Genomic DNA, 17,760 nt, shown 5'->3' on the forward strand with positions numbered 1-17,760 from the left:
CATAATCCCTATCATTTTTGCCTTTGCAACATTTAATCATTTCCTCTTTTGTCTTTCTGACCTCAAACTCTCCTGATTCTCCTTCTCCAGGTTTCCTGCTAAACCTCCGGCCACGTCTTCCTCCTTGACTTTACAGGTTTTCATTTCCTCTGCCCATGTTAACATTTCTTAGAGTTCTGTCTGAAATACTACTCTCTGTTCATGCCACACCCTCTTTCCTGGGTGAACTCGTCTATTCTCACGGCTTTAACTACCATCCTGTTTTAGATAAAGCTAGAAACCAAATTTGGGTTCATACACCCGATCCAGAGAGTCTTCACTGACCACCACTGCTGGAAGGACAGAAGTTTGGGAATATAAAATAACGGCAGCACAGTGACATAAAAGACTTACAGTGCTAACCAGGTGCCAGGCACAGTTGTAATAATGATACTCTTATGTATTAACTGATTTTGTTCTCACATAAATCCTATAAAGTAAAACACTATTATTATCCACATTTTACAGGTAAGAAAACTGAGACAACTGAAACTGAGTACAAGTGGGGGGGGAGGGTGAAAGAATCCCCTCTTCTAACAAATAACTCTTTCTTTGAACAATTACAAGGAAAACTTAGAAAGTGATCAAATCAAATTCAGGATTCTGAAGAATTTACTTCCAACAATGGTGGTCTTCTGTTAATTAACAACAATCACCTCAGTCATGTTTGTTCAACATGGTAATCATTTTCATGTTTCTTTCGGTCGTTACTGAAATAGGATAATCTTCATTATTAAGATGTTTCACAAGCTCTAGTTCTCAACCACAAAGATAAACTAGAAGCTCACGGCAGAATAATAAATAAATGGAATATCTGAGATTTTACTGTATTTATGCAATGTGCCAAATTACAATAAAGCTGGTGTTTGAACTATATCTTGGGAATAGATATGCGAACAGGCACCTGAGAACAACTGGTAGGACCTAAGATAAAAGTGTTGTGTACAGCTGGACATACTATGGGTGGCTCATGAGTGTCCTCAGAATCTAGCTGGCACATGCTAGGTTAAACTGACCAAAGGCCTGATCTAGTTTGACAAGCCTAAAATTTACCACATGTTAAAAAGCTCACTCCCCTGGTTTTCCAATGTTTTGCAAACGATGTAATGTGACCAAGAAAAGATGTAGGAAAACCAGGCATATGAAATATTTAGCTTTTTCCCAACCAGGACCAACCAGTTAAACCAAAAGGAGGGTTGCTGACAGTATCTGGTCTACAGAAAAACCCACCCAATTAGCTTACACCTCAGATCAGATCATGTGGGTAATACCTTTGGTTAAGGTAAAGGGAAAAGGGAATCAAGTTTGCATGGGCAAAATATAGTGAGACAGAAGGGGTGCGCATCCCCCACGCAGGGCGCAAGGCGCTCCACGGCATGGCTCCAGAGCTCATGAAGCACTGTACCAGGTGTGGGGCTGTGTAGTCTGTAATAAACACCCGCTGAACTGAATAAGCAAAGTAGCCACGTAGGCTGATGAAATAGAAAGTTTTGACACATCACCCAACTACAAAAGTCACATGGAAAATCAGAGGGCACAAACAGGTGAGGGAAGCAAAGGAAAAACAAATTCACTTCAGAGACTAACCAAATGCCAGGAAACATCATGAGCCCCTGAGTTCCAGTCCTGACCAGTTCCCACACGGGCTCCCTTTCCTTCCTGCCAGAGGCCCTGGAGCCCGAGCCCACACTTCTTTACCCTGTAAAGCTATACCATCTAAGGAATCCTGTTGGAATCTTCTGCCTGCAAAATCCATCTGTTCACTGAACAAGTGTCTAGTGAGAGTCTTCTATTCTAGACCCTGGACATCCAGCAGGGGAACAAGACAGCATGGTCTCCGCTCCCACAGAACTAACATTTTACTAGGGAAGCATCAGATAATAAACAAACAAACAAACACAGGAACAAGATCATTCCAAATAGTGGTATGCATTAATTAGAAAATTTAAAACAGAAAAGGAAAGTAGCAAGAGAGAAGTGATGGGGAGAAATGGGAGGAGTTACCCATCTGAACTGGGTGGTCAGGGAGGGCATCTCTGAGAAGGTAACTTCTGAGCTGAGACTGAAAGGAGGCAGAGTTGTTGGCCAAGCACACAGCTTGGAGAGTTGCATTCCAAGCAGAAGCAAAGCAAAAAACAAGGCTTTGAAGTGGGGACAAGCATGGTGCATTCAAGGAAGAGGAAAAAAGCTTTACTGCCCCTTGGGTTTTTGTTCAAATGCCATCAAAGGATGAGATCATCACTGACCACCCTATTTTAAATTGTACCCACTGACCCAGCCCTGGTACTCTCTATCCCTCTTCATGACTGATTTCCTTTGAAATGTTTACCATCTGACAAGCAAAAGAGATTACCTATTAATTTTTGTCTATTCCTCCAGTGTAAGCCCCTTAAGGGTAGGGATATTTGTTATTGTAACCATTGCTCTATTGCCTGTATCTGTGTGACACACAGTAGGCCACAATAAAGAGCAGCTAAATAAATAAAAGGGAAAGGGAACAGGGGGAGGGAGAAAAAGTAAAAAAAAATGCAGAGAAGGAAGAGAAGAGGAAGGAGAGAAGTCACCAGCATAGCTGAAGCACAGTGGAGGAGAGCAACAGATGAGGGGTTGGGACTGTACAGGCCTTAGAGAGCATGGAATGGAGTTTGAATTTTATTTTAATGCAAAGAGAAGTCATCAAAGGGTCTTAGGGCAGGGAAGCAACATGATCAAATCTGTGGTTTAAAAAGTTCACTGTAGGGGTGCCTGGGTGGCTAGGTCGCTTGAGTGGCCAACTCTCAATTTCAGCTTAAGTCATGATCTCACAGTTCATGGGATAGAGCCTCACATGGGATAGAGCTATCGGCACAGAGCGTGCTTGGGATTCTCTCTCTCCCTCTCTCTGCCCCTCCCCAACTTGCATGCACGCCTTCTCATTCTCTCTCTCGAAATAAATAAATAAACTTTAGGAAAAAAATAACCAATTAAACAAAAAGCCCTCTGTAGCTGCTATGGGGAAATCAGTGACAGAGAAGACAGCAGGGATACCAGGAAGGAGCTAGCAAAGCCAGAGATGAACAGGCCAGGCAATGATTAGCAGTGATCAGTGTTGGAGAGAGGCAGACTAAGGATACTTCTCAAGGTGGTACCAAAAAACTGAGGCATCTGGGTGGCTCAGTACATTGTCTGACTTCAGCTCAGGTCATGCTCTTACGGTTTGTGGGTTCCAGCCTCACGTCCGGCTCTGTGCTGACAGCTCAGATTCTGTGTCTCCCTCTCTCTCTGCCCCTCCCCCACTCACACTCTGTCTCTCTCTCAAAACTAAATTAACATCAAAAAAATAAAAAATAAAAAATTACAGAGGAACTAGATATGGAGAGTTGAACTGAAAGAAAAAGGGACTCAAGGGTATGTCAACTTTCAATTTATTGCTATTCAGCTCCAAATCTATCCTTCACTGCCTGCTCTGTGAAAACTAAGACGGACCCTTTGAATAATTTTCTTCTGCCTGATGCCTCAACATTAAACAGGTCTGTAGCTGGTCTACACACACTGCAAGAGGAAAGGTCTGCTGTTTCTGGGTCCAGTGTGCTCCTCTTGGCAGCATAAATAGAACATTAAGAAGCTCAGTATATCTGGGGCGCCTGGGTGGCTCAATCAGTAGAACATCCTACTTCAGTTCTGGTCATGATCTCACAGTTCCTGAGTTCAAGCCCCGTGTCAGGCTCTGTGCTGATAGCTCAGAGCCTGGACCCTGCTCTAGTTCTGTGTCTCCCTCTCTCTCTGCCCTTCCCCTCCTCATGCTCTGTCTCTCTGAGATAAATAAACATTTAAAAAAATTTTTTTTAAGAAGTTCAGTATTTCTGATGTCCTATGGGGTCCTAGCCAACTTATTTTAAGATCTTTTCTAACTTGAGAATTTGAGAAGACAAGTGATCTAAGCTCATGAAACTTTCATGTTTTCATAATTATTTTTCCTACATATATAAGGATTTGGGCATTTTATTCTGTTCATTTATCTTTATTCAAAGGCTAATACAATCCTGCTTAGAGCATAGTAATTTTAGACTCTGCTTTAATACATGGTAAAGCAAGGACCGCCTCACTATTTTGTCTCTCAATCTGCTTGGCTAGTCCAAAACATTTATTCTACTATATGCATACTGAGATTGTTATCTGATTCTCCACCATCCAAAGAAGACTCCACTGAAGATGTAATGGGTTTCCATTAATTTTATATATATTTAGTCCTCCCATCTGGGAGTATGTTATAAATGTACATTTTTTTCAGATAGTGCTTTTTAAAAGCTCCTGCTTTTTTTTTTTCCATCCTTGGATTTTATAATTTCCTTCATATAGATCCTGTGCCTTTCTTATGATATTTACCCTAAGGATCTGACAATTTTTTAACACTATTACAAGGACTTTTTCTTCTCACCAAGGCAGTTCATTCCCATATTTCCCCTGCCAACATCCCAATGATACCAAAGAATGCTATTACTCCCTATCCATCCCCATACTAGCCTGACCCACAATGTCTGAGTTTTGCTGAAATCATTAAGACTATTTCTTTTTTTTTATGTTTATTTATTTGAGAGAGACAGCATGTGCATGCAATGCACACATGTAACATGAGAAAGGGGCAGAGAGAGAGGGAGAGAGAGAATCCCACGCAGGCTCCACACTAAGCATGGAGCTTGATGCAGGGCTCCAGCCTACAACCATGAAATCATGACCTGAGCCAAAATCAAGAATCAGATGCTTAACTGATTGAGTCACCTGGGCACCTCTAGGCCATTTCATTCAGACAACCAGGTTTTCTGCTGTAATATGTCTCTTCTATTTCAGATTTTTAATTAGCATTTATAGTACACATTCTTTGTCACTTGCTATATATGTGATTATGTAAATATAATATACATACATACATTTCAAAGTCCATTGTCCATCACTGTTTCTTCCCATCTTGGGGTCTCTGTTTCTCATTATCTGTTTGATTAGGGTACACTGCTTAGACTAGAGCCTATGGGTGACACCATCTCTGAATCTTTGCACACTCACACAGAGCTTTCTTTTCCCTAAAGGGTGAATAATATCTATTCTGCATATAGGATTCTTAGAGTAGAGACCTCTTCTCTCAATAGTCTATGGATGTTTCTTACACCATCATCAAAATTGCAGTATTACAAATGAGAATGGTCTGGGTTTTTGTTGTTGTTGTTTTTAATAGTTTATTGTCAAATTGGTTTCCATATAACACCCAGTGCTCTTCCCCACAAGTGCCCTCCTCCTCCAATACCACCAACCCCTTCTCCTCCCCCTTCCCCTTCAACCCTTGGTTTGTTTTCAGTATTCAACAGTCTCTCAAGATTTGCCTCACTCCCTCTCCCCAACTCTTCCCCCCCTTTCCCCTTCCCATGGTCCTCCGTTAGCTTTCTCCTGTTGGACCTATGGAGTGTAAACATATGGTATCTGTCTGTTTTGTTGTTGTTGCTGTTTTAACTTCATCTTTCTATCTAGGAGCTCACAGGATGTCTTTTTCTTTATCACTGAATTCAGGAATTCTATCAGGAGATGCCTAGGTTTATGCCATCTCTCATCAGTCTTGCCTGGAACACAGTGCACTCATTCAAATCTGCAGTCTTTTTCATCTGCCATCTTTTTTCAGGGCATTTTTCTTCTATTACTTATTTCTCCTAAAATTTTATTGTATGTATTTTAGGTTTCCTAGATCTAGTCTCTGAGTCCTCTGCCTTCATAAGTTCCTACTCTAACTCTTGGCATTCTCGTTCTAAGCTCTGTAATTGTTATTTTATTTAAGCTGGGTTTTAAAAAAGTGGGCAGTCAAGATGTCCTCAAGCTGCCATCTTCCTGGAATCATTTCTAACAGGCGTATTTAAGTGCTATCTTATCACTCAAGCAGAAAACAAAAATCCTTCTACATCCTTAAAAGACAATTACTTAAATTAATATATTAATATTTTTTAAACCCAGACAGCTATTTGTTGAGAAATTACTAGATTGAAAGCTCCCTGAAAGGAGGGGCTGGCCTTCCTTGCTTGCATCTCTCATCCTCTCAATTGATCTTATAAATAAATTCATTCAATAATACACCTTTACTGATATACTGATGTTGAGCACTTTGAGTTCAAATGGTAGAAAACCTTGCATTACACTCACAAAATGTAAAAAAAAAAAAAATAGTGCATTACACTCACAAAAGTCCAAATGAGGAGGCAAAAATAACTGAAACAAATAACAGTGGTCAGTTAGGTGCTGAACTCTGTTACCGCATACAATGGTCTAAAAATAGAAGAGATTAATATGAACTAAAGCAATCAGCTGGCTTTATGACCAAGGGAACATTAGCCAGACCCTAGAATATGGGGAAATTTTAATAGGAAAGAAGGCAGTCCTGACAAAGAGAGGAGTCACTGCAAAAGCAGAAAAAAAAGAATGAACCTGTCAGGAAAAAGAGTGAGGAAACCAGTCTGACCATAATAGAAGAGACCTGGAGACCAGTAAGAAAATAAGAAGAGACAGGGAGGTTGATGACGGGGTCTAGACTCATTCACTGGTTGAACAAGTACTGAAAAGCACTTATGCTGAAGGATGTTACACACTGTCCTCAAACAACTTACAAAGGGAGGTGAGACTATGTATGCAAATAACTTCATACATTTGAGATCATCTGAAAAATAGCTATCATACAGGGGAATGTTAGCAATCAGAGCTCAGAGAACCAACAAATGAGGAAGTTGGTTTTTTAAACAGGAAGTTCATCTTCCAGTACTTCCCTTGGTCCTTGAAGAAAAACAAGCAAAGAATGATGGGAGAAAAACTCTTATCAATGCTTTTTCTACATGTTCAAATTAAAAATGAAAGTTTCTCCAGACCAGAGAAAAATCCAAAAAGGAAGAATGGCAGATCTTTAAAATTTTGAGACAGAAAAAAAATGTTTTGTAACTACATACGGTGATGAAAATTATTATAGTTATTATGGTGATCAGTTTACAATATACACAAATATCCAAGTGCTATGCTGTATACTTGAAACTCATATAATGTTGTATGGCAATCTTACCTCAATAAAAAAAAAATGTAAGACAGCCTGTTTGCCTCAGCCACAGATTAACTAAACAAGAGACTATATCAGAGCTTCTACCTAATAATTCCTGCTGGGCTGATTTTTTAAAAGGAGAGTCAGTGACAAGACTGATCGGCACTGTAACGCCTGCATGCCTGACCTGAGTTACAACCCACAAGTTCCAGGCTGCGGATAACTTGAAACAACAGAATCCGAGGTTCTTCGAAAAAAAAAGGACAGAGAGAGAGAGAAAAAGAAGGAAAGAAAAAACCTTAAAGATGCTTTAATTTGTCCATAAAAGCAATAATCCTCTAAGAATAAAAAGATGTTAGAGCACTATTCCTTCACAAGACAAGAAATAATTCTAAGAAAATAATCAATTAAAGTACACGTCATTTACAGGGTCGCCTGGGTGGCTCAGTCCGTTAAGCATCCAACTCTTGATTTTGGCTCAGGTCATGATCTCAAGGTCATGGGATCAAGCCCCGAGTTGCACTCTGTACTAGGCAGGAGCCTGCCTAAGATTCTCTCTCTCCCTCTTCTCTGTCCCTCCACTGCACATACACATGCGCTCTCTCAAAAAAAAATAAAGTACATGTCACAGAAATATCTACATTAATTTATATATTGATTTTAAATTTGAATATTAAATATCCTAAGAAACAAACTAAAAACTCTTTCTGAACCAGAATGTAACCACAATCCTCTCGACAGTCCAGAAGCTCAAGATCAGTGCAAACCAAGGACCATTCAAAGACACCAGACCCATGGATCTTCACTTAGGACTGTCCTATGTAGTGTCCAAAATATTTTCTTCTTGCATTTCCCCCTTTCAGCTTCTCATCATAATCATCATCTCAATTCAAGGAAGAAAAATTAATTTCACATCTCTTATCTGAAAACAGGACAGCACATTCCCATTCTTTCCCCTCCAGGGAGCCCCACCTCCAAAACTCCAAAGACAGAAGATGTATCCTAAGAAAACTAGGACCCAACAGTTAGGATGGAAAAGGATTTTGCCTAAACAACTTGAAACATGCTTCAAAGAGGCAGAGGCAGATGGCAGTGTGGAAACTCGTGGAGTCTGGAGCCAAGCAGACTTGGGTTTCCACCCAGCACACTGTACTCTCAAGCTTCACGTTCTTTAACAAGTCTCTACAAAACAGAAATCACACACCTATCTTCAGCAGTTGTTAGATTAGAAGCACATTTCCAAGACCTGCCTGAAATCACAGAGTAAATGGCAAACACAGAACCTAACCCAATTCTAAATGACTGTTGAGTCCACTGTTTTTTTACGTTTATTCATTTTTGAGAGTGAGAGAGACAGAGCATGAGCAGGGGAGGGGCAGAGAGAAAGGCAAATACAGAATCCAAAGCAGGCTCCAGGCTTTTAACTGTTAGCACAGAGCCCGACATGGGGCTCGAACTCACCAACTGTGAGATCATGACCTGAGCCAAAGTCAGACACTCAATCGACTGAGCCACCCAGGTGCCCCGTTAAGTCCACTGTTCTGATCTCTTTGCCATTTGTTTCAAAATGATACTGTCACTGGTAGCAAGAAAGGGAAAGACTAGGTCTGGTGTATTCCTCTCCATTTCAGGTGCTTTTTGCTGGCTCAGTTCTCTCATTATGATAAGAGGAGTTATTTATTCAGCACCTACTTGCCGGCCAGAGAAGGTATAGAAAGAGCTAAGCACAAGGCCTGTTACATAATAAGCACTTGATAATTGGCGACTTACAGAGAGATCCTAACTTCTTAAGAGAGCTTAGGAAAAGCTGGCTTCTTATAGGAAACTGAGTGGAAATGAAGTAAACTAGGCACAAAAAGAGGAAGAACATGCCAGAGTGGGCATTTCTCAGAGAAAAGGAAGGTGTACAAAGGCATGGAAGTGAAAAAACACAGTGCATTCAGGATAGCTCAAGCAGCATGGCTGCAGAGGGGAGAAAATCATGAGAGGTGCAGGAAATGAGGCTACAAAGGCAAGCAGGTCTTGGTACACAAAGGATGCTTGGGGGGCGCCGGGGTGGCTTGGTTGGTTAAGTGTCCAACTTTGGCTCAGGTCATGATCTCACGGTTTGTGGGTTTGAGCCCCACATCAGGCTGTATGCTGAACGCCTGCTCAGAGCCTGGAGCCTGTTTCAGATTCTATGTTTCCTCCTTTCTGCCCCTCCTCACTCACACGCTGTCTCACTCTATCTCTCAAAAACAAATAAAAATGTAAAAAGAAAAAGACACAAAGGATGCTTGGATTTTATCCTTTGGATGGGTCAAACCAATGAAAAAAATCTCAAACAGGGAAGGGGACATGATTAGATCTGTGTTTCAGAATGATCATCCATCACAGAATAGAGAAAGATGGACTGGAGGGAAAAGGGACTGGAGGCAGGAGAAAGAGCCACAAGACTACCATAACCAGTCTCGGCAGGACGCGGTAAGTGCCCGAACAAAGACCAAAACGAGGTGCTGGAGGGGAGGAACAAGAATTGACAGGGCTCAGTGATCCATCAGAAGTTAAGGATGACCCCCGAATTTCTGACCTGAGTAAGTGGACATTCTGAAGCAGGGTTTTGTGGAGCAGGCTGAACTAAGGAGTGCAGTTTTGGACACAGCTGTCTGGGAGAAGCAGTGGGACGTTGGAGCAGAGGGCTCGGGGCAGGCCTAGAGACACAGACCAGACAGAGAACCAGCTCACGGCCAAGAGAGCTCAAGCCCTGCATGGATGAGATTACTCAGCAAGTTTATGTAAAGTGAGATGAAGGCTAATGACTGATAGCAGGAACACCCATATCACACGGATGAGAGAAAAAGAAGCTCAAGAGAGAGCATAAGGAGGAACAGTTAGGGAGCCGGAAGGAAATGATGCTGTAAAAGCTAAGGAAGGAGAGAGTTTTATAAGGATAACTGTTCACCATATCGAATGCTGCAGGGAAAGATACTATATCCAGCAGGTACTTTTCAGTCTGAAATTAGAAGTCATTGGTGGCCTTGGAGACGGTTGTTTCAGAGGTTTGATAAGCAGAAGCAATGGAAGAAGGAATGAGCAATGGAAACAAAGAAAGGAGAGGAAAGTAAGCCACACCTTCTAGGAGCTATGAGAAGGAGAGCATGCTTGCCCATAAGAGTAAGCAGCTCCAATACAAGACTGTGGGAAGCTGCTTTTTTTAAACTGGAAGAAATTTCAGCATATTTATAGGCTGAAGGGAAGGAATTGAGAGCCAAGTGTTAAGGGAGAGACTGAAGATGACAGAAAGAGACAAAGACAAAAAGACTATGAATGAAGACTATGAATGAATGGATCAATCAATGAAGTAAGCTGCCAAGATCACAGAGGAGGAGGGATGGGACTGAGAATACGGTCGGAGGGATACACAGTAGAACAGAAAAGGGGATGTTTCGTCCTCTGAGAAAAGAAGGAAAGGGCATAGGGTGGGAACTGATACAGATAAGGCTTTGAGTATAGAGAAGGGAAGTGGAGAGAGTCTGGCTTTCCTCACAAGCTAGTAAGAATGGTTCTTTTCTTCTTTTAAGTTTATTAATTAATTTTGAGAGGGGGGAGGGGCAGAGAGAGAGGGAGAGAGAATCCCAAGCACACTGGGGAGCCTGCCATGGGGCTCAACCTCATGAACCACAAGATCATGACCTGAGCTGAAATCAAGAGTCAGATGCTTAACTGACTGAGCCACCCAGGTGCCCCAATAAGAACAGTTCTTAACTCTGCTTCATGGTCCCCTTGAAGAAACTGAGGGAAGCTATAAACTCTGCTCCACAAAAAGATACATAAGCACTCACACTCGCAATTCTACACACGATTTCACCAATTCCAGGTCCACTGAAGCCACTCGTGAATCCAAAGAAACTGGCAATGGAATTTCAAAGAAATGGCCTTTCTGAAGTGATCTTGTTCATGGACGAGGACCCACATGGGAAAGCAAACTGCTCATTACAAACACAAAGACGTGGGGCACCCAAGGGGCTCAGTCGGTTCAGCATCTGACTTCAACTCAGGTCATGATCTCTCAGCTCATGAGTTCAAGCACTACGTTGAGCTCTGTGCTGACAGATCAGAGCTTGGAGCCTGCTTTCTGATTCTATGTCTCTTTCCCCTCTCTCTGCCCCTCCCCCACTCATACTCTGTGTGTGTGTGTGTGTGTGTATGTGTGTGCGCGCGCGCGCGTCTGTCTGTCTCAAAAATAAAGAAACATTAAAAATTTTTTTCTTTAAACACATAGATATGAAAAACTCTCACTTATACCTCTACGCTATGATCAATTACCAAAAGAGATGGGACTACTTGATGTGTACAATTGCCCTACCTTAGACTCTAGGAATAGAGGATATAGGAGACGATCCTGCCTTTTAGGAAGCTTAGAATTTAAAGAAATGAGAGAGAAAAGCCTTTAGATAAAAGCAGTATCTTTAAAAGACAAAGGATCAGTCTAGAGCTGAAGGGAGACAACAATCAGACTCTCTCAAGTCTAAAGATAGAGGACTAGACAAGGCTGGTGGTAAACACAACTCAAAAGAAAAGAGGACCAAGAAATCTTTTAAAGGAGGAACTGAAAGATTGTGTTCACTAAAGACAAACGGAAGTCTAAGAAAAGGAAGAGACAAAAACTATTTGAAGGTCCTGAGACCGACATGTGCCTTTTCATAGCTGGTAGATGCTTGAGTCTCAGAAACCACGCTTAAATTTCAAAGCCATGTGCCACAACCTACAGACTTGGAAATGTACACACACCAGATGTCTGTGTGAAACAGACCAGCTACTCTTTTCTGCTCCCGTCAACTGCCTGCAGTGACCCAATATGTGTTGAGGGTGCCGACAGGAGCAACAGACGGTGGAGTGAGGTCTTTAAAAAAATACATGTACAAACTGATTCCATTCGTCACTTCCTATAGAACCATATTCTGCTAAGTAACACATGATATAAAAAACAGCCAAGTCACTATGCATCCACTCACTACCAGAAACAATAAAGATCACACATACCACGTGACACGGCACACCACACATTACAGTCCGCTCATGTTAAACCTTCCAACTCCAATGAGACCATCATTCCATTAAGAACCGGAGACAACGAAAATGAGGGAGGGGTGAAAGTCTGCCCAAGGTCAGAGCTAGTAAGTGAAGGCCAGGGGTTGGACCTAGGCCCACCAGATGCCCAAATCTGTGCTTCTCAAATGATTACGCAGCCGTGTGCCTCAGACCAAAGTCAAGTCCCCGAGACAAGGACTCTATGTCTCATTTCAAATCAAAGTGAAGTGACCAAAAATTTATTGCACTCCTGAAAACAGTACAAGAAAGAAATTGGGGGGGGTGGAATTAAAGAAGTTTAAGAGATGAATGACCTCTGGAGCTTACAGTGAGGTGAAATGAAAAGCAACTGAAATAATTAGAAAATATATTGGGCAGGCAAGCAGAAAGGAGCGCTGCAAAGAGCATTCCTGAGAGAGGACCGTGGAGAAATGTACTAATCGGGATACAAATATAGTGTGAGGCCCGTTTTAGCCTTAGCCGGCCATCTGACCTTTCACCCCTGAGGTGCTAATCCTCACACAAGTGCTAAGCAGCCACCAGGGGCTGGACTGAGAGTGAAGGGTTAATGATTTCTCTCAAAAATCAAGCTCGATGCTATGGGGCCGTCAAGGAAGAGTAATTTTTCATAATACACAAAACAAAGGTGTCCAAACAAGCACAATGGTAGGTGACTCTACCAACCAAACTGTCTCTTGTCTTCTGGAACTGTCTTCAAAACCAGTTTACAGCATTCTACTTTTTTGACAGTCACAACTCAAGTCAGTTTACAATCGCTCCGATTTTTTCGATCACAACTAGTTTGGACTCTAAAAGAACATCACCTGCTTTTCTCTACTTGACTCCAAGTAACCTATAGAGACTCCACTCTCAAAGAAAAGCTGTCACCACGAGGATTTTCAAAGGAATGTGCCACGGGCTCTGATGCAATTCCTAAAGATGAGTTCCAGCGTAAGATGAACGTAGCCCACCAAAAATATGTACATGCAAGTTTGGGGGAGACCACTTAGACAATGCTCGGCCTGGGTTCTTTAAAAATCCACACCCTTGTTTTTCCTAATACTCTGAGTCAGGTAGGACAACTGCTTAGACATAATTTTCTGATAAACGGATATCCTATGAATTCACAACTGTGCTATGTAAAATAAGATAAAATAAGAGACTCCCCAGTTTCCTGATTCCTTAATTTTACTTGCCCACTTGTGACATATGATCTCTGGCCAGCATCTTCTCCTTTCCCTCCTCCACTCCCCACTCCTAAAGAGGATTCCCTTCACCTCCTAGCAAGGAGCCCTCTCTTACCTCTCCACCTTCAACATGAGCCCTATCCCACGTTTTAAGGACTGCCGAGATCACTGATGGAAGTGATGGAATAGGAGAAGGGAGGATGTGACTGTATTTGTTGTGTTTGTGCTCAGAGAAGCGTTCAAATCACAAAAGGCAGGAGTTCTTCCAGTGTTGTCTGTCTTAAATACCTTCCCAACTGGCATCTTTGGACCCTGAAAGACTCGAGCTCCCGCTGACAAGCCACAGAAGTTTGGGATCTATATCTTTCTTCCCTTCACACTTATGACTGAACTACACAAGCTAAATCACGGCCGTCTCGACGCACAATCCAATCTTATATTTAGAGTTCTCTGCTGTTTCTTTTTCACAACGACAAAGCAGATAGCTTCCTCTTTTCTTAGAAGGCAGCTCTGTACAAAACTCTATCGTGGTCTCTTGTGTTGTTTGGTTGGTAGTTAAAGTGATTTCCTACCAGCCTTTGAAAGCTGACACATCAGGTGCTCACCTCTGCATCCCTAGCACATAGTAGACACAAAATAATTGTCTGTTGAAGCAAATAAGTGAATGATAGATTTGGAAGGGATTTCAGAAAGAGAATCAAGGGGACTACTTAGAATTCGGGCACAGAATGTTACATAGCATTTCCTTAGGGTAAAACTGAGAGCTGACAGCATGTGCCCTAACAGTAAAGATATTTAAATCATCCGATGGTAACAGATGCCATAATTACATGGCAGCTTAGGATAATGGCACTTATCACATGAGCAACTTTAGACAAAACACTTAACCTCTTAACCTTTCGGAAGTTTTTCCTTCTGTGAGAACCAAGTGAAAAGAAAGAAGGAAGGGAAAGAAGAGGGGAGAGAGGTGGTAATAACATCTACCACCACCTAATCACCCGAGCTGTAGCAAAGGCCAGGTGACATAATGTGGAAGAGCACTATGCAAATACAGGGCAGTGTAGGACAGATTTAAACAAAGAAATCGCATCATTAGTGTTATCTTAGAGGCACACACGCGAGTAAAACATGTGAATAAAGTTCAGACAACAGGGTGTACTGCCAAACATATAATAGCTATAACAGTAACAATAACATATGTGGATCATGAAGAAAATACCCAGCATGGGAACACCTGCAGAAACCGCCAACCTATCTCAGTTCATCTCCAGAGAAGCTCATGATTATCTGTAACTTCAACTTTAAGTGATTCTCCAGGAGCCGTCCCCGCTAAGTCCACGGTGACCTGCCTGAAGCACCAGACACAGCCCCGGCTCTGCGACGCGCTCTGCGGCAGACAGCCCACAGAGGCACAAACTGCATTTCGGCCCAGAGCTGGCTGAGCTCATGACCAAAGCCTGCGGCCCAAAATACAGACAAGCACAAAGACATTTCTTCCAAAAAAACAGACAAGCACAAAGAAATTTCTTTCACCGTATACAGCTCAGGCTATCACTATAATTAGGACCATCTACGGCCTGAACGTTACAAAAAAATAAAAATGAAAAAAGAAGAAAATCAAGGAATGAGTGCCCCAAAGCCAACAACACATGATACACAGTTAAAAGCACATTTTTTTTCCAAAAGAAAAAAAAAAAAACAACACTTTTGTCAGAGCAGCAGCTGCAGAGAAAATGTACAATAAACAAACAGGCAAGATTCATTCAAAATGTACTAGAGACATCACAAATAATACACCCCATGCTATAGGTCTGGGGGATGGTGGGTTGTTTTAACTTCACCTGAATCCCTAAAATACGTCTACCTATTTCTCCAGTCAAGCATCCTCTGCACTTTATTTTTAAGCAACAGAAAAAGACAGATGGCCAAGATGCTGACACTGCAGGCCCGGATTTTTCCACTATTTCCCCAGTTGTCCACAGCTAAAAGAGACAACGTAGTACAAATCTCTAAGAAACTAACTCAAACTAAGTGTGTGTCAACCAAAGCAATCCCTCAGGAGAAAGTAAGCCAGGCACTTGTCCTTAACAATGCCCTGACATCCCGTCTGCAGGAGTCTGACACCTTTCTAAACCAGAGAAAGGTGAGCTCATCAGTGTTAGTCCTAGAAACAGTTCCTCGGCATCATTTCTAGAAACATTCGGAGAAGTAAACAATAATCAGCTGGAAGCCGATATACCAAGAAGGCGCTTCCAGGATTTCCCTCAGTGTGAAGGCAATCAACTCCTATTTTTAATCTCATTCTGACACAAACATCCAGCCAAAGCTCTCTCTTTGCTGGCCAATCAAATATAGCTGATCACTATGAAGTGAACTGTTTTAAAAGTCAGATTTGAATGGGAATCATTATAGATTTAATGATAATATTTTAGGATAGAAGAAGAATGAGGTTATCTGGAGAGGCAGAACCGATGGTAAGGCTCTAAATACGTCACAGAAACCAACTCATCCACCACCACGGATTCTGGGGCTGGGCAAAACAAAACAAAACAAAACACACAACAACCTCCCATCTCATTAATTGAAAAATAATTCGTTGGCAATTAAGTGCACATGAAAGCAGCACCTCCCTATATATTGGGAAAACCTAACAGGGTTATTAAAAATGATTATTTCCTCGTATGCTCAACAGGATTTCTAACACTCCAATCCACTTCTGGTGTTTCACTGTAAAGGCTTGGGGGCATGGAGGAGAGAAGGCCTTGGTAAGTAAACAAAAAAGTCCCAGCTCTCCTGGGAACTTGTCACATTCGTCTCTTCCAAATCCACAATATTTAATCCACTTGAAAAATGCCAGCAAAGAGGGCCTTGGGCAAGGAACTCAGTAAGAATATGCAACTCTGAGGACACCACCACAGTACGGCCGGCAAGCCTGCAGAAAATGCTGCTTTTGTCTCAGAGTCAGCCCCTGATAAAAACAGGAACTTTATGGAGAACTGATCACAACTGCACAAGAAGCCTGATCACATGCCCACAACAGAGCAACATTTCTCTCATTGTTGTCCAAGGGACTTCTCTCTCTAGTAACAGTGGCTCGATTTATTCCATCCTTTTAATTCTCAAAATAAATCCAACCCTGCCTGTACCAATCCATTGTCAAGAGAAACAGGGTGCGGGCCAGGATTTGCATGTAACCGGTAGTCACCCTCCTTCTCTCTTCAAAGACTCCAAAAGGTGATCAGATTCGGAAAATTCACCCCGAATAGAGGCACGGGGGTTGGGGGGAACCCTTATGACAAAGGTGGTCTGAAAACAGCACAGTGGGTCTCTCTCTGGGTTAATATCGCTGCTTCTAATCTCCCTACCGGACCCTCAATGGCCCACCCGGCTCCTAGCTCACTCCTGTCACTGGGGAGGCATTTCGCATTGTTAACGAAGGAGGAAGAAGAAATGCTGCGGATTTCCCATGTATCTTTCTCTTTTTCTGGAGGGGGGGAGGGCAGCTGAAACAGGCGTGGGGCCCTCCCTTCGAAAAGGGTAGAGGACAGGCGAAAGCTGTCAGCCACCCTGCTCTCAGCCTCACCGACCCCCCCCAACCGTGCCCAGGCGCCCGGGCAGAAGCGGGAGGGCGCAGCTTTGTCTCGGGTTTTGAGGGGCAGAGAGTGCAGAAACAGCCCGGGCCCGGGGAGGACTTCTCCCCCGAGCCCCTGCTTAACCCCTTCCCAGAGAACACAATGAACGCCACGGGAAACCCACTTCATGGGGTGCGAGAGCAGGGAAGACGACCCTTCAGAGCACGGGCCAGATTTCCGGCACCCTCCTCCCGTCTCGCCCGCACGGCCGGCAGGGCGCGCGGCGGGGACCTGCTCTCCCTGTCGCCGCGATCCGCAGCGGCGCCCGGGCGCTCGCTCCCCCGCCCGGCTCCTACCCTCCGAGAGCTCCAGCTCCAGCTCCGCCAGCTGCGCCCGCACTTCGGGCGGCAGCGCCGCCACCGCGGCCGGCGCGGGCTCCAGGCCTCGCTCCGCCATCCGGGCTCCACCAGCCACACTCCGGAAGACAAGAGAGGGGGCCGAAGGAGGGACGGACTGACGCGGGCCCACACCCGGGCTACAGGATCCGGCTCCGGCCGCCGAGCTCCGCCGCTGCCGCCGCCGCCGCCGCCGCCGCCATGAGCAAAAGTCACGTGAGCGCGGTGTCCCCGCCCCCGGGCCGAGGACGCACCGCCCCGCAGGCCAAGCGTCCTGAGGACTTGCGAGCTTATGGCGCCCTCTACTGGGAATCTGCTAAAACGACGAGCCCAAGTCCGCCACCCGGAACTCTCCTAGGAGAAATGAGGTCGAGGTGTTGATGGCAGCGTGGACACAAGTTGCGTTTACCTTCTACGAGCTCATAAGCAAGTTTTCAGGGGACCCAAACCTCACTTTT

General features: G+C 43.5%; 1 protein-coding gene across 4 annotated transcripts in view; it reads right to left on the minus strand.

Moving 5' to 3' along the window:
- The window catches only part of DIP2B (disco interacting protein 2 homolog B), a 224,119-nt gene extending 206,622 nt beyond the window's left edge, over nucleotides 1–17,497 (minus strand). For all 4 annotated transcript variants that reach the window (XM_029954849.1, XM_029954847.1, XM_029954848.1 and 1 more), the window contains exon 1: nucleotides 17,264–17,497. In XM_029954849.1, coding sequence (XP_029810709.1) covers nucleotides 17,264–17,363 — 100 coding nt within the window. In that variant the 5' untranslated portion in view covers nucleotides 17,364–17,497. The remainder of the gene's footprint in view (nucleotides 1–17,263) is intronic.
- Nucleotides 17,498–17,760: the final 263 nt, after the last annotated feature.

This window comes from Suricata suricatta, chromosome 10 (assembly GCF_006229205.1).
Source record: "Suricata suricatta isolate VVHF042 chromosome 10, meerkat_22Aug2017_6uvM2_HiC, whole genome shotgun sequence".
NCBI classification, from domain to species: Eukaryota; Metazoa; Chordata; class Mammalia; order Carnivora; family Herpestidae; genus Suricata; species Suricata suricatta.